Consider the following 27,021-nt stretch of genomic DNA (forward strand, 5'->3'; position numbering starts at 1 on the left):
TGGGGGGCCGCAAAGGAATGCACCGTACACAAAGGGGGCCGCACGCTGAAAAAGTTTGAGAACCACTGGTCTATCTCATTCTTCCAACATGAGTGTGTTACGCATATCTCAGTCTTGTTGCAAGAGTGAATTATGTTGTACTCACTTGTTGTGGGTTTATATAAGTTTATCTCACTCTTACAGCGTGGGCGAGTAATGCTTATCTCACTCTTACAGCAGGGGCGAGTAATGCTTATCTCACTCTTACAGCGGGGTGAGTAATGCTTATCTCACTCTTACAGCAGGGGCGAGTAATGCTTATCTCATTCTTACAGCGGGGTGAGTAATGCTTATCTCACTCTTACAGCAGGGGTGAGTAATGCTTATCTCACTCTTGCAGCAGGGGTGAGTAATGCTTATCTCACTCTTACAGCCGGGGCGAGTAATGATTATCTCACTGTTACAGCAGGGGTGAATAATGCTTATCTTACTCTTGCAGCAGGAGCGAGTAATGCTTACCTCACTCTTGCAGCAGGGGTGACTTATGCTTATCTCAAACTTACAGCAGGGGTGACTAATGCTTATCTCACTCTTACAGCAGGGGCGAGTAATGCTTATCTCACTCTTACAGCAGGGGTGAGTAATGCTTATCTCACTCTTACAGCAGGGGTGAGTAATGCTTATCTCACTCTTACAGCAGGGGCTAGTAATGCTTATCTCACTCTTGCAGCAGGGGTGAGTAATGCTTATCTCACTCTTGCAGCAGGGGTGAGTAATGCTTATCTCACTCTTACAGCGGGGGCGAGTAATGATTATCTCACTCTTACAGCAGGGGCGAGTAATGATTATCTCACTCTTACAGCAGGGGCGAGTAATGATTATCTCACTCTTACAGCAGGGGTGAGTAATGCTTATCTCACTCTTACAGCAGGGGCGAGTAATGCTTATCTCACTCTTACAGCAGGGGCGAGTAATGATTATCTCACTCTTACAGCGGGGGCGAGTAATTATTATCTCAATCTTACAGCAGGGGCGAGTAATGCTTATCTTACTCTTACAGCAGGGGCGAGTAATGATTATCTCACTCTTACAGCAGGGGTGAGTAATGCTTATCTCACTCTTACAGCAGGGGTGAGTAATGCTTATCTCACTCTTACAGCGGGGGCGAGTAATGCTTATCTCACTCTTACAGCAGGGGAGAGTAATGCTTATCTCATTCTTACAGCGGGGTGAGTAATGCTTATCTCACTCTTACAGCGGGGGCGAGTAATGCTTATCTCAATCTTACAGCGGGGGCGAGTAATGATTATCTCACTCTTACAGCGGGGGCGAGTAATAATTATCTCACTCTTACAGCAAATGCGAGTAATGATTATCTCAATTTTGTGAGCAAATGCGAGTAATTATTATCTCAATCTTACAGCAGGGGCGAGTAATGCTTATCTCACTCTTACAGCAGGGGCGAGTAATGATTATCTCACTCTTACAGCAGGGGCAAGTAATGCTTATCTCACTCTTACAGCGGGGTGAGTAATGATTATCTCACTCTTGCAGCAGGGGTGAGTAATGCTTATCTCACTCGTACAGCAGGGGCGAGTAATGCTTATCTCACTCTTGTTGCAAGAGTGAATTATGTTGTACTCGCTTGTTGCGGGTTAAGATATGTTTGTCTCACTCTTACAGCAAGGGCGAGTAATGATTATCTCACTCTTGCAGCAGTGGTAAGTAATGCTTATCTCACTCTTGCAGAAGGAGTGATTTAAGTTTTTCTGTCTTACCATTGGACTGAGTTATGTTATGCAGGAGATATGCTGCAGGAGTAGGGTTGGGCATCATTTCCAATTTATCGCTTCCAAATTCGATTCCGCTTATCGGATCCGATTCCTAAAGATTTTTGGTTTAGATTCCAATGGGGTAAAACTCAATAAAATTCAACAGGTACCTAAATGATAGCGACTCAACAACAGAAAATGCATTCAGGCCTTTTAATTGATCTTTCACAATACTTTTTTCCTGTGTTTGCCTTCCATTTGAAGTGAGGGAAAAGGGGGTCTCACGTGTAGTATGTGCCGGCTACTGTCGTGGCAACTAATAAAGAACACTCGGCAGAGTCAGCACTCAGGATGCGCAACACATCAAACAGGGTGCATTCGATACAATGAACCAAACCTCAGATGCTTTGCCATATTGCTGGTGACACCAATCTTGCAATATAATAGTTACGCTTAGCTTTTTCTTTTTCTTATTTTGCAAGATGCAGCCACACTTCAGAACGCCTTTCACCGTGGTCCATCATGCTCACTCATCCAAAATAAGTGGAATTGAAATTGTAATTTTATCTAGATATAGAGATATTGCATATCTCCCTCTTATTGCAGGAGTGAATTATGTTTCTCTCTCTTGACACTGCATGTTTTTCTCTCTTACTGTAGGAGTGAGTTATGTAACATGCTTGATGTTTCATGTGGCAACAGGATTTTATAGTCTGATTATGAATCATCTCTTGGACTCCATTTCAAAGACAGCAGGTGTCATGTTATTCATTTCATCCTGCATGTGTTTCTTTCTCTCCACCTTTTTCACACGAATAATTCTTGAAGGTCTTTCATCTTCTTCTCTTCAGTGCTCAATCTCTCTGCATGCGTCCGTCTTTTGAATCTCACCCCCTGAGCGTAAATTAGCTCCTTTTTAAGGTTAAAAGCTATAAAAAGCTCTCTTAGGTTCCAGAACACTGTCTATCACACCACGCTCTGATTGGTCAGATTCTGTCCATTGTGATGTACATTCAAGCGTCCAATGGCATCAATAGATTTCAGCGGGTGCGGACACCGTCCTCGGGCCACAGACGACATTGAGCAGCAATTGAGCTGTGTGTCATAGTGAGGTCAAGCGTCTATAAATAGACAAACATTGACCTCTCGAAAATCACCGGTCAGGATGTGAGACGTGACGTTGTGTGTTTTGTGTGTGTGTGTGTTGGGGTAGGAGTGTGTTCAACACACATTTATCTCACTCTTAATTAGAGCTCTTCATGGCTCTCCAATTTCGTTTCTACAAATGACATTCATTAGAGACATGAAGTTTCACTTAATTAAACTGTGTTCGTTCCCATGATAATGAAATATAGCCGTGTGCGCACACACACACACATTACAGGTCTATCACTGAACCAGTCTATGTTCAACAACTATTTCTACTTTCAATTTATATTTTACTCTTTCTTTCTGGTTTATAAATATTTGATGGCTTGTTATTTTGATATCCGAATGTTTGTTTCTGCATTTATTGGTTTGAGTTGAAAATAAAATGGATTAATGTTGTTTGTAAGGATGGAGTCTGTGGATACTTTATCAACACCGTGACAGATTCAAACTTTCATTAACATGATTCATTGATGTTGTGCACTATCGCTTTTGCTTTTGCTCAAAAGGGTTGAAGGCTTCAACCCTCCTTTGTGCTTTGAGTTTCACGTTGCCTTTAGAAATAAAATCACATCATTTATTTACTTGTTTTATTCATAAAGAAAAATGTAGCTGGCTATCACATACAATATGAATAAATGTACATTAAAAACCTTGCAGTGCAAACCCAAAACAACAAGATAAGTGTTTGGCACAGATGCACATGAATGACTACTTGTATATTTCTTTATTTTTGGTTATATTTTGCTGAAACTGAGCTATGATATGAGAAGACATTTAAGTGATTTTGTAAAAAGCAGTTAGTTGGATTGTGGGATACGAGTGGTTTCTGATAACACTGTGTTTGGAGTCTCCCCTGTTGAAGTTTTCCATGTCTTATCTCATGGACCGTTATTCCAGGAGTGGATGCCAAGGGCCAAGACCTTTTATGGAGTGCTGAGGGTGCCCAGCTGACCCATAATGCACTGGGGTGAGCTCTCTATAATGGGAGGCCGGGCTTTTGTCATTCATTCTCAGGAGTCTGAATCTGTCATGGCTTCTTTGAGCGGATCTTCAGCGTCATCGTATCATCGTTCATCGCGTTACAGTACGAGCACAGTGAGATCCTTCAGCTCCGATTCTCTCCATCCGAGACTTCACAGTCAGTTTGGGGAAGAAACCTCCATCCGCTCCATCCCAAACGGGTCCGAGCACGAGCCTTTCACCCGTTGCCATGGTAATTCGCAGGATGAATCGTCATGGGATGAGTCCTTTGGCGGTTACCAAGGTAATGGAGAGTCTGGTGGGTTATAAAGGTGATAGAGGGTAATCATAGGGTCTTGAGATGTTACCAAAAGGATTGAATGTTTTATGGGTTACCAAGGTGATCAAGAGTCTTTTGGAGGTTACGGTGAAGAGCAGAAGTACACCAGAGGAGTTTACCAAGGTGACTGGAGTCTTGGAGATACCATACAGGGTAAGTGAAGAGCAATGATTCACACCAATACAGTTCAATACAGTTACATTAATAGCCCAGCTGTGTCTGAATGGTAAAGTGAAAGAGTTTATTACAAACAGAGATCTGAGGAGAGCTTAATAAACAATAAGATAGAAGGTGTGCTATTTTGTCAATTTAGTGACAGCTAAATGGTGTTTGACACACTATGATGTGTTTCACATCAGAACTAACATTTGTGGTATTTTAGTACGACTGGAAGAGCGATTTTCTAACCAATCAGCATGCAGGAGTGCAAGTGTCCTTGTTATAGATTTAACTTGTAGAGTAAAATGACAGGTTTGGTTTATGTTCTAGCAAGTTAAACGATAGCACTTGAATGTAAATAAGATCTCATTTTTGTTCATCCATCTGTTTCTATTGCAGGCTCCAGGTGTTCTAGCAGTACAGGTGTGGTGAGAGCGATGGGAGACAGTTACTTCCTGTCTGCAGATGTCAGCGGGTTTGAACCACATGAAGTGGTGGTGTTGGCCTATAACCAGTGTGTAGTTATTCAAGCAGAGAAGGTGTGTGTGTGTATCTGTCTGTCTGTCTGCGTCTATCTGTCTGCGTCTATCTGTCTGTCTGTCTGTCTGTCTGTGTCCGTCCATCTGTGTCTGTCTGTCTGTCTGTGTTCGTCCGTCTGCGTCTGTCTGCGTTCGTCTGTCTACCTGTCTGTCTGCGTCCGTCTGTCAGCCTGTCCATCTGTCTGCGTCTGTCTGTCTGTCTGTCTGTCTGCGTCTGTCTGTCTGTCTGTCTGCGTCTGTCTGTCTGTCTGTCTGTCTGCGTCTGTCTGTCTGTCTGCGTCTGTCTGTCTGTCTGTCTGTCTGCGTCCGTCTGTCTGTCTCCATCCGTCTGTCTGCGTCCGTCTGTGTCTGTCTGTCTACGTCTGTCTGTCTGTCTGTCTGTCTGTGTCTGTCTGTCTGCGTCCGTCTGTCTGTCTGCGTCCGTCTGTCTGTCTGTGTCCGTCTGTCTGCGTCCGTCTGTCTACCTGTCTGTCCGTCCGTCTGTCAGCCTGTCCATCCGTCTGCGTCTGTCTGTGTCTGTCTGTCTGTCTGTCTGCGTCTGTCTGTCTGCGTCCATCTGTCAGCCTGTCTGTCCGTCCATCCATCAGCCTGTCTGTCTGTCTGTCTGTCTGTCTGTCTGTCTTTGTCTGTCTGCGTCTGTCTGTCTGCCTTTGTCTGTCTGTCTGTCCGTCCGTCAGCCTGTTTGTTTCTCTGGATCTGTCTGTCTGCGTCCGTGTCCTTCTGTCTGTCAGCCTGTCTGTCCGTCCATCAGCCTGTCTTTCTGTCCGTCTGCGTCTGTCTGTCTCTCTGTCTGCCTGCGTCTGTTCGTCTGTCTATTTTTCCGTCCGTTCGTCGTCTGTTAGTCCGTCAATCTGTCTGTCTGTCCGTCCGTCCGTCCGTTTCTTTCCATCTGTCTACTTCTGTCCGTCTGTCTCTGTCCATCCATCTGTGTCTTTGTCTGTCTGTTTGTTTCTCTCTCTCTCTCTCTCTCTTTCTCTAGTTGTACAGAGCACATTAAGAATATTTAGAATACTGACATCCCTTACCAGTAAGATAAACTGGTATAATATCATTAGCAATTTTGAACATATAACTGTTTGTTCCCAATCAGACTGGATTAAAACAAAACATTATTTTTTAAGAAGAGAACTAAACACTGTTTACTGGAGTAATTATGTTACAGGTCAGACATTTGAATAAAGCATATACAGTAGTAAGCAGTAAACTAGTGGTCTATTCAGATCACACTTACCAGACTTCTGTTGTTTGTGTGTTTGTTTCAGACTGGAATTGATGGAAATGTTGCAGGCAAGTTTACCCATAAGTCTGTGTTACCAGAGGACATGGACCCGCTGTCAGTGAGCAGTTCAATGGCTCCCGAGGGAATGCTGCTGATCAGGGTCAGGCGAATCCCAAAACAGTCGATTCAACCCGCGACCGCTCTCTTTCACACTGAGGCTCATTTTTGACCTTCTTTAAATCTGATTTTGTAGCGGGGAGAAAAACTGAAACACATCCAAACACATCCTCAATACTGAACGCAGCCTGAACCAAATACATACTGAGTATAGGGAGGTCTCAAAAAGAAGATGTGCTATAAGTTAAACATTTTGTCTAATTAGATTGTGTATTTCTTTTTATAGCCAAATAGATGATGTCATCAGGTGAGGAGGTTACCATAGCAACAGCAGACTGCTTCCCTGTTTCATCCGTATTCAATAGTATTTATCCTTCTTTTATACATTGTTATACATTTAAATACTATGTAATATTCAAATATTTTTAGTCACATCTTTAAATTTGCTTGTACAACAATCTAGTAAATCAAGTCTTACATCTATTGATATTGATATTTTAATTGTGAATGAAATAAACAGGTTTGATGTTTAACAGTACAGAATTTCTTCAAGCTTTTAATATCACGTACTGTATATGTACACTTTTTTTTACATGCATGAGTGAAAAAAATGTATCGTTTAGTGTTTTATCTATAGTATATTATCATCTATGTTAAATAAACAGCAGGTCACAATCTTTTAACCCATGACTTTTCATTATTGTTGGTTAATAAAAAGATGAGTGCCTTTGTCACAGATGCCTTTGTTTTGCTTTCATTCCTGTAGGGGAAATTTGATCTTTAAATGAATCTCACCCAAGGGCTTTTCTAACCTACTTAAAACATCAGCAGCCAATCAAAGTTAACAAATCTGATCAAAGAATTTAATGATAACCAATCAGACGTGAGATAATAGAAAAACAACTCAAACGTCTGTCCAGAACAGATGAGATTTACTGGAAAAAAGATACAAACAGGTGTGAATATTGTAAAGTTAAAATCTCTTTATTTATGCCTGATATACACAACATGTTTAAACTGCACTTGATTTTTGGGAAATTGCACAAATATTTTTGTTGTTTTGAAACTTCACGTTCATGAAATAACAGTACTGAGTTCAGATGAGTTATAAAACTAATGAAGCTTATCTACATTATTTATTCTCACTAGTTTAGTTCATAACTCAAAAAGAAAGCATAAATAACATGTTAATGTGTTTCTCTAAAGCGCTTACTAATCTCTGTGGCAGTGATTTAACAAACATCACTATAGACTTCCCATTAGCAAACATCAGGAATCATCATCTTTACCTGTTTCTTTAGAGAAAATACAGCAGACGACTCTGGGCCAGATCCACACCGGATCCGCGCCAAAGTCAACAGCTCAGGGGTCTCATTTATAAAATGCTGTTTAGAAACTGGCCCAAATTAGAGCTCACAATCAATTAACAAAACAAAAAAATGTGCATATAGATGTGGATATAATTCGCAAATGATCTTAAAATTGTGCGCAGCCAAATAGTTTCAAATCTCCTCATTTAAACGACGCCAAGAGCACACGGCAATGTTTAAATCCTTTACAATCAAGAAAGACTTACATTTCCAAAAACGTGCAGCAATCGGACAAGCAAAAGTGCGTACGTCTGGACAGACCCTGAAGTGACCCTGAAATTACTTTTCCACATCAAAGACCATTTTTGTAAATACTTTTGCATACGCACACTTTACAATCAAATCTGTTCTTACGCACACTTTATAAAAAGGCCCGGATCCGGCCCAAAGTCTTCTGCAGTGAAGTGACATATACTTTGAATTCTGGTTACAAAGAAGCAAACATATTGTTATTGCACAAAGGTTTTATCTTTTCTGAAAATATAAAATCAGTTGATCAATAAGATTGTTAATAAATATGATTCTCAGAAGACATGAACAATACAATTGATGTAGAAAATACAAACAGAAGCAATGCTGATGTCAATCATTTGGTCTCAAGGGCTGAAAACTGTAAAGAGTATCATTGGTCAAGAAGATTACAGCAGCGTACGTGTGTCTACTGTAAATGTGCATCTGTTTACTGTAATCATGATAAACAAAACAACAACATCAAGAGTCTCTGAGATTCAACTAAAACGCTCCCTCAGATTTCTTTCAATGTTTGTGGAAATAGTCTGAGATTTTGTCTGACTGAAAAACATCTTAAAGAAGAAAATTGTATATGTTGTTTTAAATATATTAAATCTGTACATCTAGAGCAAACTTCTACATAAATCATAACAAAAATAAAATCACGTCCTCCAAAACATATTAACAGATTAAAGCTTACTGGCCATGAGAAAGAAAAAAACATCTGTTAAAAATCAAAATGAAATCAATTCACATTAAAATGATCTGCTGTTGAATGTTAAGACATAAAAATCATCAACAAACATTAAAAAGAGTAAATCAAACCTTTCATTATTTGTTCAAGTCGGCTGTAAGTCAATCTCATAGATTCTGTCAGAAACACATCCTGTAAAAATCCACTCCAAAGTTGGACTAAATAATATTAAATCATCAGTAATGTAACAATCCAAATATGAATGCTCATAAAATTTGATTTGCGAGAGGACGTCAGGAGTGCTGACAGAATCAGTCAAAGAGAAACACACACGGGGAAAACTACCATAAAACTCTACTGTATCAAACACTGGAGTAAATATATCTGTGATGTCATTTCCTCATATTTGTGTATTCAGTGACCTCATACAGTACAACAAATCACAGCCCAGTCAAGTGCTTAACCAACAACATGAAAATAACGCGATGGAGAAAAGTTCCCCTTCATATACACTAATAAAGCAAACATTCACATACAGACGATAACTCAACATTAGTTCAGTTCAAATCTTTCTACTCAATGTGATGGTGTCTGGTGTAGTCTCGGGACTGTGATTGATTTAACTTTTGTTTCAGTGCAAACATGTTTACCAGCTAATCCAAACAGGTCAAATATATGAATAACAGTTTACTGAAAGGTTGTGCAACTGAACTAACAATACTTATTTTTACAGCATTTAAAAAAATTGTCCACTTTCATAAAAAAATCCTGATAATTTACTCACCCCACTGTTTTCCAAGATGTTTATATTTTTCTTTCTTCAGTCGAGAAATTAATTTTTTGAAAAAAAAATCCAGTATTTTTCTCAATACACTGCAAAAATTACTTTCTTACATACGTATTTTTGTCTTGTTTTTAATACAAATATCTAAAAAAAAAATAATCTTAAATCTAGAAGCATTTTCCCGATGAGCAAAATTACCCAAGAACATAAGTCAAGTTTTTAAACAAAAAATATCAAATTTAAGTGAATGTGTGCCTAAAACATGCAAAAAAATCAGCCATTTTTTAAATTAAGTGTTTAAGATAAAAGGAAAATATAAAAAATATTACCCCAATTCACTTAAATTTTGCGTTTTTTTTTTGTCGTTAAACTAGACTTATTTTCTTAGATCATTTTGGTCCTCGAAAAAATGCATCCTGATCCAAGAATTTTTTGATATTTGTACTGAAAACAAGGCAAAAACACTCAGCAACAAAGCAATTTTTAGTGCAGTCTAGTGGACCTCAACAGTTCACAGTTTCAACGCAGCCCCAAAGGACTCCAGACGATCCCAACCGAGACAAAAGGGTCATTTTCACCCTAAAGTAAAAAAATAAGTATTTTTAAGCCCGTGTGATGTGTCAGCGCGACCTTACGTATTACATAATCACGTCGAAAGGTCATGCATGATGCATGTGAAACTACCGCTCCAGTGTTCAGATGTTGTTGTATGATAAATGATAAAAATTCATGTCTTTGTGTCAATTTATTGTTTAAAATGGTCCACAAGCGTGCAGTTGTTTCACATATGTAACGCGTAAACTTTCCACATAATTATGTAATATGTAAGGTCGCTGGCGCAAAACACAGCTTAGTGTACGACGAGAAGTATTAAAAGCTTTAAAAGGTTTAAAAGTACTTTTTTGTGAAAATGATGATCGGTTTCGCTAAATAAGACCCTTATGCCTCGGTTGGGATCGTCCAGAGTCCCCCGAAACTGCACCGAAACTGTAAACTGCTGAAGTCCAACTAAAGTCCACTATGGAGAAAATGCTGAAATGTTTTCCCCAAAAAAAATTTTTCTTCTCGACTGAACAACGAAAGACACAGACATCCCGGATGAAATGGAGCGAGTAAATTATCAAAAATTGTTTAATAAAAGTTAAATATTAATTTAACATTAGAAAATAATAATTAGATACAGTTGTACAATATTTGGTCAGTAATAAATCAAAATGAATAAATGCTGTAAAAAAACATTGCTTGTTCGTAAAATTACTTTCTTACTTAGTTTTTTTTTGTCATTTCAGTACAAATATCTACAAATTCTTATATCAAGATCCATTCTTTGTGTAAGCACAATGACTTAAAAAAATAAGTCTCATTTTTATAAAAAAACAAATCTAAGTTAAAGTGAATTTGTGCATAAAATAAGCAAAAAAAATCTGCCAATGGAGTAAGGAATTTTTTCTTGAATTAAGAATTTAAGAGGATTTTGGGCAGATTTTTTTGTTTTATGCACAAATTTACTTAAGTGTAGTTTTTATACAAAAACACACCGCAAAATTTTTTTTTCCAGAAAAAAAATTCGTAGTATTTTTGTCTTGTTTTCAGTAAAAATATTTAAAAATTCTTAAATTAAGATGCTTTTTCTTGAGGAGCAAAACGACCCAAGAAATAAAGTCTAGTTTTTAGACCAAAAATATGAAATTTAAGTGATTTTGTGCATAAAACAAACAAAAAATCTGCCAACCGGGTAAGCTAATTTTTCTTGAATTTAGTGTTAAAGAAAAATATTCAAGATTTTTTGCTTACCCCACAAGATTGCTTGTTTTATGCAGTTTTATTGGGTCGTTTTGCTTAATTTAAGAATTTGTAGATATTTTTACTGAAATCAAGGCAAAAATAGTTTTTTTTCTTGAAAATATTTTTTTGCATTGTAAAAACTGTATTTTCTTAGGTCATTTTGTTCATCAAGAAAATGCCTCTTCATTTAAGAAACTTTAGATATTTGTCAAAAACAAAAAAGAAGCAAATACTAAGAAAATCTTTTTGCAAATATTTGCAGTGCATTCACTAATAGACCTTACTGTGAAGTGTTTCTTAAAGATTAGTGGATAACACTTTATGATAAGGTTGTATTTGTTAACATTAGTTATTACATGAAGTAAGATGACCAAATGCTGTAGAAGTATTAATCATTGTTAGTTCATGTTAGCTAATGCATTAACACACGTTAACAAACACAACCTTACTGTTAAATGTTACAGATTAGTGAGCGGGCAACAAAAAAACATCTATAAAGAAAAATAAAAAGTGCACATGCGTTTATAATAATAATGAATTCAGTGTGAATGTGATTTCACTCCTGTGTTGCTTGTTGATATTGCAAAAAACACAAAATGTTTCTTAAAAATGCCAAACAAAAATCTCTTTCTGCTCGAACAATTGAGATAAAAATACTGCAGTGAGAATGTACTAAAGTGAAGAGATTATACATCCCACATACATGCAATTACTCTCTCTCTCTCTCTCTCCACATCCATCGCCTACACCTGCAACAGTGTCTTTATATAGAGGAAAATTCACTGCCCACCTCTTGCTTACAAAAGAAAAGAAAAGAAAGAGACGGATGGAAAGTGTTGAGAGATCACGTATGAAACATCCAGAAAAAGAGTCAAAGGGAAAGCACAGAAACAACACTACACACGCACATAAACAAACACACAAGAAGAAGATCAAATTTAAAACGTCCCTGATTATTTTCCATATGGAATTAGTGTCTATCAGGAAGTGATGTCAGAAGAATTAAAAAGGGGGCGTGGCTCTGAGGCCCAGTAGATTTTTGGGAGTGTACAGAACGTGTCTCTATAAAACTCTGTATTATTTTGTGCGTCTCCTGGACGTCTCATTGCCATCAGTGGGATTTGTCATCGGAGTCTGAGGTGTTTACTTGATGTTCTCTGGGCAGCGTGAGGTTTGTGTGACGATCCCACAATTTGTGAAGTTCTGTGGCTTCACTTTCACTGCTGGTCCCACTGGTTCCACTGTCCCGGAAACTGGCCAGCGGCGGGCGCACTTTCACCCCCTTCACCGTTATAGAGCCCTCGATGGCTTTCCGCAGCTACGACAACAGACGAGAGGAAGTTCATGAACCCATCTGATACATAATTGTGTGTTTGTTAACAAATAATTTGTGTGTCTGTGACTTCTGACCTCTCTTAGCGAAACAACCCCAATAAGTCGTCCGATACTGGTGACGTAAGCGTGATCCAAACCCAGCAGAGAGAAGATAGTGTGTGTCTGTCAAAGAGAAAGAGAGGCGGGGCTATCGTCAATGACATCTGACTTTCAACATGTCAAAGACTTTAACAATAATGATCATAAACTACACACACACCTTGTGTAATGAGGTTCTCTCCACCAGTTGAAAGGGGGCGGGGTCAATCTTACAGTTATTGAAGTTCACCTGCTCGTCAAGCTGTTGCTCCTCCCACTCCTCAATCTGTATTCACAGTTAATCATACATGACTCTGTGTATACAGGTTTCTCTTTAACCATCATCACAAATATACCAGCACAAAGCTTGAGCGTGGAGATGAAAAGATGATGTGCACCTTTAAATTTATATCAGTAATTACACTACAAAAATGATTTCTTACTTAGTATTTTTGTCTGGTTTTAGTAGTAATATCTACAAATGCTAATAGATGCATTTTCTTGATAAGCAGAATTACCTAAGACATTAAGAATTTAAGTAAAAAAACAACAACAACACAAAATTAAGTGAATTTGTTCTTAAAACAAGCAAAAAATCCTGCCAATAGAGTAAGATTTTTTCTTGAATTAAGTGTTTAAGAAAAATGTTCAATATTTTTTTCTTACCCCACTGACAGATTTTTTTCCTTTTTTAGCCAAAAATTAACTTAATTTAATGTTTTTTCTTAGGTCATTTTAGGTCAATACATCTTGATTTAGGCAGTTTTGGATATTTGTAGTGAAAATAAGACAAAAATACTAAGCAAGAAAGTCATTTTTTGCAGTGTATTTGGTCTAGAAGCAAAATCTTGGTCTTTTTAAAGAAGACACTTTAAAGTTTTGGAGTTGTGAATATTAAATAAAAAAAATATTTTAAATTTATTAAAAAATAAAATATGCATTTTATATTAAAAAACATAAAAATGAAATTACAAAAATAAAGCCACAAGTATAAACTAGTTATGATCCAAATTTCAAGTTAAAATCACAAAAAATTAGATTTCATCACACTTTTTTATTGGTTTACCAACAACGGCCACTAGGTGTCATCGGTTTGCTGCATACTTTTGTCACAAATTAATAAATTACTGTCACTGCATTATTATTACTGCAAAAAGTTTTTGAAACATGAAAACTACATTTTAGAGCTTTCCAGCAATAATATATAGATGTTTCATCGGACGCACGTGATACACGCCTGGATCCGAACCTTACTTCCGGTTTCTTTTTTTTGGGGTTCTGACTAGTTGCTAAACTGATCTCTTGAACAAATGCCTCGTCGAAAATAACAAATGTTTTGGTTTCCTAGGTAATCTATGTGTTGGTTTTTTGCTTGTTATATAAATAAACTACGTTTAAAGAACTTTGTTGTTATTTATTCTTAGCGGAGTTTACAGGAAGTTACGTGCGGCACGACAGCCGCTTGTTTATGTTGTTACTGCTGAAACAGTTTATAGTTTGTCAAAATGATGCCATGTTTATAGGATATAAGCGTTACGAATATATAATAATTTATATGTATTGCTATGGGGTCAGTGACTTAAAAAAAATTATTTCTGGTTTAAAGGTATTTGTAATAATAAATATGTAACAACACATTGGGCCAACCTGTTGGCCTGTCACATTTTAGAAAATTTCTCTTACTACATCATTCTTATGGCAAAATTGTGAAATATGACAACCTCAACACTGCAAAAAACACAACTTTAAATGTTGTGTTTTATTTTTCTCACCTCTCGAAGTGTCATATCGTCTTCTGCATCGGGGTCATCCTAAAGAGAAACAGAAGAGTAAATATCAAAACACACACAAATACACACCATAATAAACACACAAACACAACAAAAACTTCATTAAGCATCCGATTGAGAAAATATACGATTCACACGTTTCCATGCATACTTTTTTCCTGATGATCGTATCACAGATCGAACTACATCAACCTTTTCAACACGATGGAAATTTTCATCCGATCGACCTCAATTGTATTAATTAAAATGTTTACATGAAGGCTTTTCAATCTGATTGAGCCATCAATATTGGATTATAGTAACATCTCGGTTACATACGTTACCCTCGTTCCCTGAAGGAAGGGAACGGAGACGTCACGTCGTGACCGACGAATTGGGAACCACTTCGTCGGTCATGACGTGACGTCTTAGTGACCGACTGAAAGGGAACGTCTCGGCTACATATGTAACCCTCGTTCCCTGAAGGAATGGAACGGAGACGTCACGTCATGACCGGCGAAGCGGTTCCTAATTCGTCGGTCACAACGTGACGTCGTAGTGACCAACTGAAAGGGAACCATAGCTATTGTGATGCTGTACTTTTGTTACCCTTTCACCTTCCAAAAAAGCAATAAAAAACTTAAATGTTAAAAAAATAAAGATATCTATAGTTATTTGTACTTTAACTTGAGTAAAGTTTTTGGCAACCAAATTTGGACGGCTACTGTAATAACAAGCGATATTTACAAATGATATGAATGAACAATTGAACAAAATTTGTCACCTTTGATCTGTTGCGAGGACAAAAACATAATATAAAGATCATTTTAAGAGTTGCATCAGATGAAAAGTAAATCTGTAAATAATGTTATGAATGAACAGAGTGGAGGTTAAGATGATATTTAACATCTAAACTCTATTTCTCTCTCTAAACTTGAGCTGAGATGATAATGATGTAAACAGAACAGGTGTGGCGTGAGTTTTATTGGCCACGCCCTCTATTCACACAGCTCATACTGATTGGCCAGACGATCATTGATTGACTCTTCTGTGACTGCTACATTTTAGTTTGTATCAGATTACACAATGGTGACCTTTGAACTGTAGCTCGAGTCTCTGGACCAATCAAAACATTACAACAAAATCATTATGAGGAACTTTAACAACTACTGTAATCTTTACTGTAACTACAGGTCAAAGGTCAAACACTAAAGATGATAGTCGATGAATTACTCAATGAGCCACTGGCTATTCTGGCTCTTACCACCACTGAAATCCTCACATGTTTGGCTGGTCTGAGATCAGCAGACATCACATTATTATTCTTTCATTAAGAGAAGAGACAAACAACAACACAAACAACCTTTACTGGAACCTAGAGTTATAACACACAACAGTACAATACTGATACAGTACAACTCTGTTTGTGTCTGTCTGCGTGTGAATGTCTGCATGCGTGACTGTCTGCGCGCGTATGCGTGACTGTCTGCGCGCGTACGCGTGACTGTCTGCGCGCGTACGCGTGACTGTCTGCGCGCGTACGCGTGACTGTCTGCGCGCGTACGCGTGACTGTCTGCGCGCGTACGCGTGACTGTCTGCGCGCGTACGCGTGACTGTCTGCGCGCGTACGCGTGACTGTCTGCGCGCGTACGCGTGACTGTCTGCGCGCGTACGCGTGACTGTCTGCGCGCGTACGCGTGACTGTCTGCGCGCGTACGCGTGACTGTCTGCGCGCGTACGCGTGACTGTCTGCGCGCGTACGCGTGACTGTCTGCGCGCGTACGCGTGACTGTCTGCGCGCGTACGCGTGACTGTCTGCGCGCGTACGCGTGACTGTCTGCGCGCGTACGCGTGACTGTCTGCGCGCGTACGCGTGACTGTCTGCGCGCGTACGCGTGACTGTCTGCGCGCGTATGCGTGACTCTGTATGCACGCATGTACCTGTCTGCACGCATGTACCTGTCTGGGAGTGCGTGTCTGTCTGGGAGCGTGCTTGTCTGTCTGCATGCATGCATCTGTCTCTGTGTTTGCGTTTGTTTGTGTGATGTCTGCGCGCGCGTGTACCTGTCTGCGTGAGCGCGTCTGTCTGCGTGAGCGCATCTGTCTCTGTGTGTATGCATTTGTGTCTGTCTGCTCGGGTGTCTGTCTGCGTGTGCGTCTGTGGCTGTCTGCGCGTTTGTGACTGTCTGCACGTATGTGTGATTGTCTGCGCGCGTATGCGTGACTGTCTGCGAGCGCGCGTCTGTCTGTGTGTGTATGAATTTGTGTCTGTGCGCACATGTCTGTCTGAATGTGTGGGTCTGTCTGTGTGTGTAATTGTGTCTGTCTTTGCGTGCATCTGTCTGCATGTGCGTCTGTGGCTGTTTGCGTGTGTGACTGTCTGCGCCTATGTATGACTGTCTGCACAAATGTATGACTGTCTGCGCACGTTTGTGTGACTGTCTGTGCACGTTTGTGATATTTTGTGTGACTGTCTGCACCTATGTATGACTGTCTGCGCACGTTTGTGATATTTTGTGTGACTGTCTGCGCGTATGTATGACTGTCTGCGCGCGTATGTGAGACTGTCTGCGCGCGTATGTGAGACTGTCTGCGCGCGTATGTGAGACTGTCTGCGCGCGTATGTGAGACTGTCTGCGCGCGTATGTGAGACTGTCTGCGCACGTTTGTGTGACTGTCTGCGCACGAATGTGTGACTGTCTGCGCACGTTTGTGTGATTTTGTGTGTCTGTGCGTTTTTTGTGACTGTCTGCACATATGTTTACCTGTCTGCATGCGCATGTCTGTCTGTTTCACACGTCTGTCAGTGTGTATGCATTTGTGTGTTTCTGCATGTGTGTCTGTCTATGTGTGTTTGCCTGTCTGCGTGTGTGTGCTTGTGTGTGTGTAGGTCATCTCACCTCCAGTGTTTCTGTTCGAGGGTGAGTACAAAGCAGATTCTTTAGACCAATGCCAGAATCATGTGGACCTGAGAGAGAGAGAGAGAGAGAGAGAGAGAGAGAGAGAGAGAGAGAGAGAAAATATTGTATGTGATTATTTTCTATGATTGTGTAAGTATTTGAGCAAACTGTACAACCAGCAGCTGTGTCACAGCTCTTTGAGTTTGTGTTAAATGACTTGGCATAGAACAGAAGTGATGGGATGTGTGTGTTTGTGAGTGTGTGTTTGTGTGTTTACTTGTTGGGATGTCTATAATTTTCTCAGCGGCATATGATTTCTTCAGCGCTGGTTTTAGAGGTTTAGGAGAAATAGGACGAGCTGGAGGGACAGAGGATTCCTCTGTGGAGATCTACAACACACACAAATAGTTGAAATCAAACTTTGATCTTCTTCATCTCAGAATTTGATTTGTAGACTTTAGTCTGAATTTCACAGACAGTCACTCATATTGTTACACAGCAGTTTCTCTTTATAATAATCGTATATGAGTAAAAGAAATGTTCAACCTCTGATCTGAAAGCGAACCTCTTGGTTGACTTTCTGACCTCCATCTTCACTTTTAGGGCTGTTGATCACAGACATGCGCTTCCTCTCAGCCTCCGCCCGTTCTCGTATGAACTCCAATCGCCGCGGGCGACCGAGATGCTGCGCCAGGAGCGCCTGTAACTGCCCACGCTCAATAGATCCCAGCAAAATCATCGACTCTGAAGATTTAAAAGATCTCCTTTAGATGCACGCTTAGCGTTTGTGTTAGTCTGTAGTGATTATAATAAACAGATGTGTGTGCGTACCTGCAGACTCCACCAGAGCTAATGTTTTAAGATTTCCTATCAGAAGAATCTCATGCAGATCTCTGTAGGTTGAGTTCAGAGTGATGTAATGAACTCCTCTCACCATAATGTCCTCCACACGGATATTATACTTCCTACAAATACACACAGAGAGACATTTTAGTTTGATTACAGTTTGACAAACATTTATTTATCATAACATCTGTATAATTCAACCTCAATTAAGCTACTAACAAACAGCACTACATTTTATCATTTTATATTTAAAAATAATTTAAAGGTGCCAATGAATGCATTAAAATAATTTGTAAAATTGTTCTCTGGAAGGTTTGTGGCTTTATTTAGTGCAAAAATGATCCAGAGTCAGTTTTCCATGTTTATTTACAACCCTAGGATTTGCCTTTAGTATGAAATGGTCTATTATTACCTTCTTTGAAAGGGTCATGAATAATAATGTTGAGCTCTGCTCCAATTTCTCCTTCAGTAGCTCTGTGTGTGTGTTTAAACAGATCTTTTGTTTGAGTCTGTATCAGATGAAGAGACTGATTTTGAGGAATAATCAATTGTTTGAAGATTGTTAATGGATGTTTTTGAGTGGTGAGTTTGGTCAGTATGGACCCGCAAAACGTAACTGTAACATCAATCGTAGAACTTCAGCCTGAATGCTAGCATATAGCATTAACTAGCATATAACATGAATTTGTTGCATATAGCATCGACTAGCATATAACATTAACTTTTTTTGCATATAACATTAACTAGCATATAGCATAAACTAGCATATAGCATTAACTAACATATAACGTTAAAGGTTCTCTAAGCAAATTCACGCGTTTTAGACCATAAAACATTTTTTGTTACATACAGCAAACATCTCCTCACTATCTGCTTGCTTCCTGTCCGCTGATCAAACTGTAAAAAAACGCGATCTCTGTAGTCAGCCCAGCCTCCACAAACTGCAATAATAACAAACTGGCCAAACCTACACCAGAAACCATAACAAAGTGTTCTAACCAATAAACACCAAGATGGATTTGGGGGTTGGGTATGGGCGCGTTCATGAAAGCACGGAAGGGAGGGGGAGGGGAGGAGTTAACTACGCTCAGTTTGTTTGAAAACACATTTCAAAAATCAACACACAGATTCGCTTAGAGAACCTTTAACTAACATATAGCATTCTTTTTTTGCATATAGCATTAACTAGCATACAGCATAAACTAGCATATAGCATAAAGTAACATATAGCATAAACTAGCATATAGCATTAAATAGCATATAGCATAAACTAGCATATAGCATTATATTTTTGTATATAGCATTAACTAGCATAGGCTATAACATTAACTAACATATAGCATTAACTAGCATATAACGTTAACTAGCATATAACATTATTTTTTGCATATAGCATTAACTAACATATAGCATTAACTAGCATATAGCATTACTTTTTTGTATATAGCATTAACTAGCATATAACATTAACTAGAATATAATGCTAACTAGCATATAGCATTAACTAGCATATAACGCTAACTAGCATATAGCATTATTTTTTTGCATATAGCATTAACTAGCATATAGCATTAACTAGCATATATCGTTAACTAGCATATAGCCTGAACTTGCTTATAGCCCTAACTAGCATATAGCACTAACTCAGCAGTCACAACTTTGTTTTTAACATTGTAACAACATTGTAATTAATTTAATTTAATGTGTAATTTAATGTTGGGGGCATTTATCTCAACTGTAACATCACAGTCGGTGTTATGTTGAGATTCTTTTGCATGCACGAGGTTTACATATGAAGGAGGAAACAATCGTGTTTGAGGCTCACAATATGTCATTACCATTTACAGAGCTCTTATTATTTATCTATGCCTACATACAGTTTTACATTCTATGGCACCTTTAATATTCACGAAAAAAAAGTATTTTTGTGGCTGTTCAAACACATTCAACCACATGCGAGTCTACATCACAAAAGCAATCCGATGGAATGTGTTTCGACTACATGTGAATGTGTTCAAAATGTTTTATACCCCGTTTACAGCTGTATTTAGCATAATCCACCTCCAATCGACCAAAAATGATCTTAACAGCATGTGTAAACAGTAAAATAGTGTCAAAAATTGAAATTAATGTAAAATCAAACAGCGATGCTCCTAATCTCATCATTAGATTATAAAACTTTAGCCTGGATTTCACAGACAGAGACACATTTTCTAAAACATTTCCTAAAATGATGACACCCAGGAAAGGGCATCATTGGGACTCTTTAACATCATGCCAGGAACTAAAGTAAATCATTGACACAATTCTCTGCAATGTACTCAACCTGCATGACACTGCATTCACATTTACTGTAAGCACAGATCCTGACAGTGTTCAGACACATGAGGATTGACACGTCTGATGTTAACAAAACTTAACAATCAACAACACTGCAACATCCTGTTAACCAGACAAAACTTGAGAGTTTCAAAACTTCTATTCAGAAAACTTAAAAACTAGTTCAAACATACACATACAACTTTTTGCTTCATTAAATCATCTGTCACTATTTGTTGGCATATGAGACATTTGATTTATTAATGTTCTTCTGATGATTCATGTTATGGTTATATTGTGTAGGAAACAATAACACAATGAACAGTGAAAACTGACAGAGAAACAGCAGAGAATGAAAATGACAAATGAAAATGTCCTGCTGAAAAGTGACACGCACACAAACACGTGCACACACACACACACACACACGCGCGCACACACACGCGCGCACACACACGCGCACACACACACACACACACACACACACGCGCACACACACACACACACACACACACACACAGCTATGATTGTGTTTTGCTTCGGTGTGGGTGTGTGTATGTGTTGCCATTAGTCTAATGAGCCTGTATTGCATTTAGAAGTGTGTGTGTGTTGTGTTTTGTGTAATTGTACTGCACACATAATTGTCCATTTACACTAATTAAAGCCACTAAAGGCTCAAGTAACCCTTTGAAAGGACAAACACAGTGAGAGAGAAAAGAGAGAGAGTGTAAGAAGTAAAAGCTGTTTATCTGGGTGAATGACAGACAGATGGAGAGACTCACTCATGGTGACCCCAGCCGAGCTCAGGCAGGTACGGCAGTTTTTTAATGCGAATGATGGAGTCATAAATGGACGGCTGAAGACTCTGAGCGACTGCGTTGGCGAGAATCACAGCGATCATGATGGGCAGAATGTGACTGATCTGTCCTGTCAATTCAAACACAATCACAGCCGTCGACACCGTGTGTGTCACTGCACCTGATAATGCAGCCGCTCCTATAGAGAGATAGAACATTAAGAATGAATAACAATACAACTCACAAACAAAAACTAATAAAATGATAAACAAAACCTAAAGACAAAAAGCTACAGTACACATTTCAATTCAAATGTGTTTATTTATAGTGCTTTTCATAATTTTGCATTGTTACAGACCAGCTTTTTACCATGATCTACTAAAACAGTGATCCATTAAAACCATGAACAACTAAAACAGTGATCTACTAAAGCAATGATTTACTAAAACTGTAATATATTAAAACAGTGAAACACTAAACCGTGATATATTAAAACAGTGATCTACTAAACCGTGATCCACTAAAACCATGATCCACTAAAACAGTGATCTATTAATCCAGTTATCCACTAAAACTGCAATCCACTAAACCGCAATCTGTAAAAAACCATGATCTGCTTAAACCGCGACCCAACAAAACCGTGATCCACTAAAACTGACATACCAAACCTTGATCCACTAAAACCATGATCCACTAATACCGTGACCAAATAAAACCGTGACCCACTAAACCGTGACCCACTAAACCGTGACCCACTAAACCGTGACCCACAAAACTGTGACCCAATAAAACCGTGATTCACTAAACCGTGACCCACTAAACTGCGATCCACTAAACCGGGATCCACTAAACTGCGATCCACTAAACCGTGATCCACTAAACTGTGACCCAATAAAACCGTGATTCACTAAACCGTGATCCACTAAAACCGACCCACTAAAAACCACAATATACCAAACCATGATCCACTAAAACGTGATCCATGATCTGCTTAAACCGCTTAAACTAAAACCATGATCTGCTTAAACCGCGACCCAACAAAACCGTGATCCACTAAACCGTGATCCACTAAAACCGTGACCAAATAAAACCGTGATCCACTAAACCGTGATCCACTAAACAGTGATCCACTAAACTGCGATCCACTAAACCGTGATCCACTAACCTGCGATCCACTTAACCGTGATCCACTAAACTGTGACCCAATAAAACCGTGATCCACTAAAAACCCCAATATACCAAACCATGATCCACTAAAACAGTGATCCACTAAAACCGTGACCAAATAAAACCGTGACCAAATAAAACCGTGATCCACTAAACAGTGATCCACTAAACCGTGACCCAACAAAACCGTGATCCACTAAAACTCTGACATACCAAACCTTGATCCACTAAACCCATCATCCACTAAAACTGACCCACTAAAAACCGCAATGTACCAAACCATGATCTACTAAAACCATGATCCACTAAAACGGTGATCCACTAAAACGGTGATCCACTAAAATGGTGATCCACTAAAACGGTGATCCACTAAAACGGTGATCCACTAAAACCGTGATCCACTAAAACCGTGACCAAAAAAAACCTGTGACCAAATAAAGCCGTGATCCACTAAACTGCGATCCACTAAACTGCGATCCACTAAACCGTGATCCACTAAACCGTGATCCACTAAACCGTGACCCAATAAAAACGTGACCAAATAAAACTGTGATCCACTTAACCGTGATCCACTAAACCCGTGATACACTAAACCCGTGATCCACTAAACCCTTTATCCACTAAACCCTTTATACACTAAAATCGTGATCAGCTAAAATCGTGATCCATTAAACCCGTGATCCACTAAATTTGTGATCCATTAAACCCGTGATCCACTAACCCGTGATCCACTAAACCATGATAGAATAAAACCGGGATCCACTAAATCCGTAATCCACTAAACCCATAATCCACTTAAACTGATACTTAGGTAATTTTACTTTTGTTTTGGATCTTGATTTAAGAAAGTGTGTGTGTGTGTCTTACCCACAACAGCGTAACCGCCGGGCACTATGGGATAGATTGTTCCATCTGTGTTAATACCTTCTGGAAACCATGCAGCCATACTCTCACCCACCAAACGCCCGAATGCAGCACCTGGGTTACAGATATTCATACGTTAAACTACATTCTCAACACATACAGTACAACACCGCTTTAAATTACTGAATAAAATATTAAAGTCATTTAAGAGATTTCCTCATCAATCCATCTGTCCATAAAAATGTTTCTCAACAACTCTGGATAATGTTTTATGGACAGATGATGTAGTTCATTCATAGGTTCACAGACACTGAATAACAACAGTAAATCTCTACACTAATCCAATCCATCATCAGAGATACTTAAAGCTGGAAATAAAGATTCTCACATACACACTTACCAATGACAAAAACAGGCATGAAAGCTCCACACGGGACAGGAAGAGTTGTGGCTAAAGCTGACATCCAGAACTACACAACAGATGACAGAGACACTCATCAAAAACACAAACACTTTAACACAAACATATAACACAAATGTGCATTTAAAAGACACAACCATCATACAGCTGTCAATCACATCTGATGCAATAAATGAGACGCCCCCTTCTAAACTCTCATTTGCATGATTGTGAAGTCTGATTAATGCATTCACTTGAATGTAAATGATAAGTTAACTGGTTAACATTTCAAAAACTGAATCTATGCAGAGATTTGCATGTTGATTCTCATCCCTGTTTTTACATCAATGTAAAGTGTTGTATAGTTTAATTAACTATATTTGCATACTGTACATCTGATCATCTGTTGAGCCCTGATTGAGATTTGAAAGCGAGATTATGTCCATTTTATAGTTTTTAAAAATTTTGATGTATAGCTTAAAGCTTGATCAATACTGAATATTATCCATAAATCCAAGTTTCATGATCCATCTTAACTTAAATATTTAATTTCTCAAGATTTTTTATAAAGAATAGACCCACTTTGACTAAGAAAAACAACAACCTTTAAACACCCAGATAAGTGTTCAGCTCACGTAATGGGTCTATTTGTGTTCTTGCAGCCGCCTGTCTCTCCACTCACACAATAGGATGCCATATGAGAAAACAGAGGGGTGTGATATTCACACATGAGTCTGTGTGCGTCATAACATATACAAATCCCCAAATATCCTCATACGATCAAAGCTTAATTTTTCATATGACGCAAAATCTGTCAATGTTGGATGACTACACGCCATCATTTCCTCCTCAGAAAAAGTCAAATCTTATTCCGTCAATAGAAAATTGTTGTTTTTTGTAACATATTTTTACTTCCACTGAAAGAAAAGACCTTTAAAAGTCGAAGCAATTTTAACAAAGATTATAGGTGACTCATGAAAACATGCAGGCTACATTTTACTCCAAAATAAGAAAAAGAAAAAAGAAAATTGGAATTATATTTTATAAAAACTTAATTTACTGTAATGCATTTAGATGTTACTTCTAATGAATATAAAATCATTATTATTATTATTATTAATAATAATAATAATAAAACACATCTGTTTAGCTATGCATTTACTGAATGAACACTATACTGCGTCCAAACTGATTCCACTATATTTTATATGAACTATTTTAATTATTTTTTATTTCCCTTGTTTTTATTCTTATTTTTACTGTTTTATACGTTTATTCCTGTTTTATTCATTTTTACACATTTAAACTGTTTTTATTAAAATCACATTTTTTTTCTTTTAATTGATATTTTAAATTCTCATGTATCTTTGATTTTTTTTGTGTGTGTCTCTTATTTCTACATACTTTTTTCTCTTATATATTGTTTTCTCATTTCTATGTAAAGCACTTTGAATGACCTCTGTGTATGAAATGTGCTATACAAACAAACTTGCCTTGCCTTGTATAATAATAATAATAAAAAAATAATAATAATAATAATGATAATAGCATTATAAAATAAATAATAATAATAATTATTATTATTATTATTATTATATCATTATAAAATAATAGTATAAAATAATAATAATAATAATAATAATATCATTATAAAATAATAATAATAATAATAATAATAATAATAATAATAATAATAATATGAAATCTTTAAAAATCCAAATACAACATAACAAACACTACAACTATGTAAAATATTTTGACAAATATCACTTGAAATAATACATACATTTTTATAATAATTTTTTTAGTAATGATTTATATTGATATACTTGTATTTATTTAAATGGATAATTACAGTAAAGAGAATTTGTGAAGGTGAAAAGCATTCCCATAAAAACAGATTTCATTTTAATATATATTAATACAATTTCTTTTTGATTTCATATTTTGAGTGAAATAGAAGCTGAATATTTTCAGTTTTTCAAGATTTCACTCAGATAGAGCAGCAAAGCAAAGAAAAGAGATTTAAACAAATAAAAGTTTGTTTTTTTACATCTCTTTGTCAAAGAACAGAACCAAATATGGGAATAATAGTGTGTGTGTGTGTGTGTGTGTGTGTGTTAGATCTTATTAGTGAAGAACTGAAACATTTCTGATCTCTTATTCTAATAACACTTTATATTAGATGGATAATAATAACAAACAAGAACTTTGCACCAATTAGGAGATGGCATGTTATTTATATTTGTTAATTAGTCACAAATACACACACACACACACACACACACACACACACACACACGTCACTAAACGAATGTCAGCTAAGTCCTGAACTGAACTGTGGGTAGTTATCCGAGCGATCTGATTGGTGGATTCAGAGAACAGGAAGTGAAGTTCATTAAACACAACAAAGTGATGTGTCTGTATGGTTTATGAGTTGATTCTGATGAAGGTCTGTGTGAAATATTACATAAGTGTTTGTGTAGAGAGGGATACAGAGATTATTGTGTAATATTCTCCTTAAAGCTTCACCTTTCTTTCATTCATTCAAACATTCATGTACAGATGCTTTATTCAGACTCAGTGTGTGTCCTGTCCTGAGCATCTGATGAGTTTATTTCTTCCCTGTGAACAGCGGCATTATTAATATTCTACCATCTGAGATAACACATGCATACTGAATAAGAGATCAAAGAGATATTAAAGATAAGTTTGCTCTTTGTGTGTCTGTTTAAAGATGAAAAAAATACTTTCTCATTGTGATTTAATTCACTAGCTCAGCTCTGTATATGAGGAGCTCAGATGCAAAATCCTTCAAAAGTCACTAATATGAAAGAAGTTTTAGATTCATCAGATTTTGTTCTGTTTGGGTACCGCAGATCGACTGAGAAGAAAAACATCAATGCTAATGCAATGAAGCATCATTTGAAGTGAGTGTTGATATAATTTTGACTTTATAGCAGGGTTTCGACAGGTATTACCAAGTCAAATTTTAAGACTTTTTAAGACCTTTATACCTTTTCTTTTCTGAATAAATATGTAGAATCTATATCATGACAATGAAGTCCAATTTTATAGTCCATGTGTTTTTTGAGACCTTTTATCTTTCATGACTAAAAACCAGATATATTTTCTAGGGATGTAACAAGACACCCCACAAGACTTTGCTGATATTTCCAGACAGTTTTTTACATAGAGACTTCCGGTTTTAAGAAGTTTTTGGAAATCCTTGATTAAATATATGAATAAAAAATAACCTTTAATTTAACTGAAATCACAACATTTTGAAATGGTTTAACCAATTTAGGGTTTTCACTTACAATTATTGTGGTAATTGATGAACGCACTTGTAAACTCTCATTTGTCATCTATTAACTAGCGGCAGTAAATGTTAGTTTATAACCATAGTATCGCGAATGGCATCTTAACCATCACTGTGGGATG

The 27,021-nt window shown here is 37.7% G+C and overlaps 2 protein-coding genes across 2 annotated transcripts in view; one reads left to right on the forward strand and one right to left on the reverse strand.

Moving 5' to 3' along the window:
• Positions 1 to 612: 612 nt before the first annotated feature.
• Positions 613 to 6,917, forward strand: LOC141361486 (uncharacterized). The gene is made up of 4 exons (XM_073862911.1): positions 613 to 4,167; positions 4,264 to 4,356; positions 4,762 to 4,901; positions 6,164 to 6,917. Exons 1-4 carry the CDS (start codon positions 3,861 to 3,863, stop codon positions 6,347 to 6,349), a joined length of 726 nt encoding a protein of 241 aa, XP_073719012.1. The 5' UTR covers positions 613 to 3,860; the 3' UTR covers positions 6,350 to 6,917.
• Positions 6,918 to 7,200: 283 nt separating this feature from the next.
• LOC141361672 (chloride channel protein 2-like) overlaps positions 7,201 to 27,021 on the reverse strand; it is a 56,539-nt gene continuing 36,718 nt past the window's right edge. The window contains exons 14-25 of the mRNA XM_073863303.1: positions 23,578 to 23,647; positions 23,181 to 23,291; positions 21,132 to 21,345; positions 18,016 to 18,149; positions 17,740 to 17,928; positions 17,462 to 17,575; positions 17,185 to 17,252; positions 15,548 to 15,607; positions 14,287 to 14,325; positions 12,696 to 12,800; positions 12,512 to 12,598; positions 7,201 to 12,419 (exon numbers count right to left, since the gene is read on the reverse strand). Of these exons, the coding sequence (XP_073719404.1) occupies positions 12,213 to 12,419; positions 12,512 to 12,598; positions 12,696 to 12,800; positions 14,287 to 14,325; positions 15,548 to 15,607; positions 17,185 to 17,252; positions 17,462 to 17,575; positions 17,740 to 17,928; positions 18,016 to 18,149; positions 21,132 to 21,345; positions 23,181 to 23,291; positions 23,578 to 23,647 (1,398 nt within the window). The 3' untranslated portion in view covers positions 7,201 to 12,212. The remainder of the gene's footprint in view (positions 12,420 to 12,511; positions 12,599 to 12,695; positions 12,801 to 14,286; positions 14,326 to 15,547; positions 15,608 to 17,184; positions 17,253 to 17,461; positions 17,576 to 17,739; positions 17,929 to 18,015; positions 18,150 to 21,131; positions 21,346 to 23,180; positions 23,292 to 23,577; positions 23,648 to 27,021) is intronic.

Source organism: Misgurnus anguillicaudatus, chromosome 24 (genome assembly GCF_027580225.2).
Source record: "Misgurnus anguillicaudatus chromosome 24, ASM2758022v2, whole genome shotgun sequence".
Lineage (NCBI taxonomy): Eukaryota > Metazoa > Chordata > Actinopteri > Cypriniformes > Cobitidae > Misgurnus > Misgurnus anguillicaudatus.

Excerpts from the sequence above, each read along its gene's own strand:
- LOC141361486 (XM_073862911.1), top strand. The coding sequence starts at position 3,861 with ATGCACTGGGGTGAGCTCTCTATAATGGGAGGCCGGGCTTTTGTCATT. Across the intron at positions 4,168-4,263 it reads GTCCTTTGGCGGTTACCAAG|GTGATCAAGAGTCTTTTGGA; the intron begins GTAATGGAGAGT and ends TGGGTTACCAAG. Across the intron at positions 4,902-6,163 it reads TAGTTATTCAAGCAGAGAAG|ACTGGAATTGATGGAAATGT; the intron begins GTGTGTGTGTGT and ends TGTTTGTTTCAG.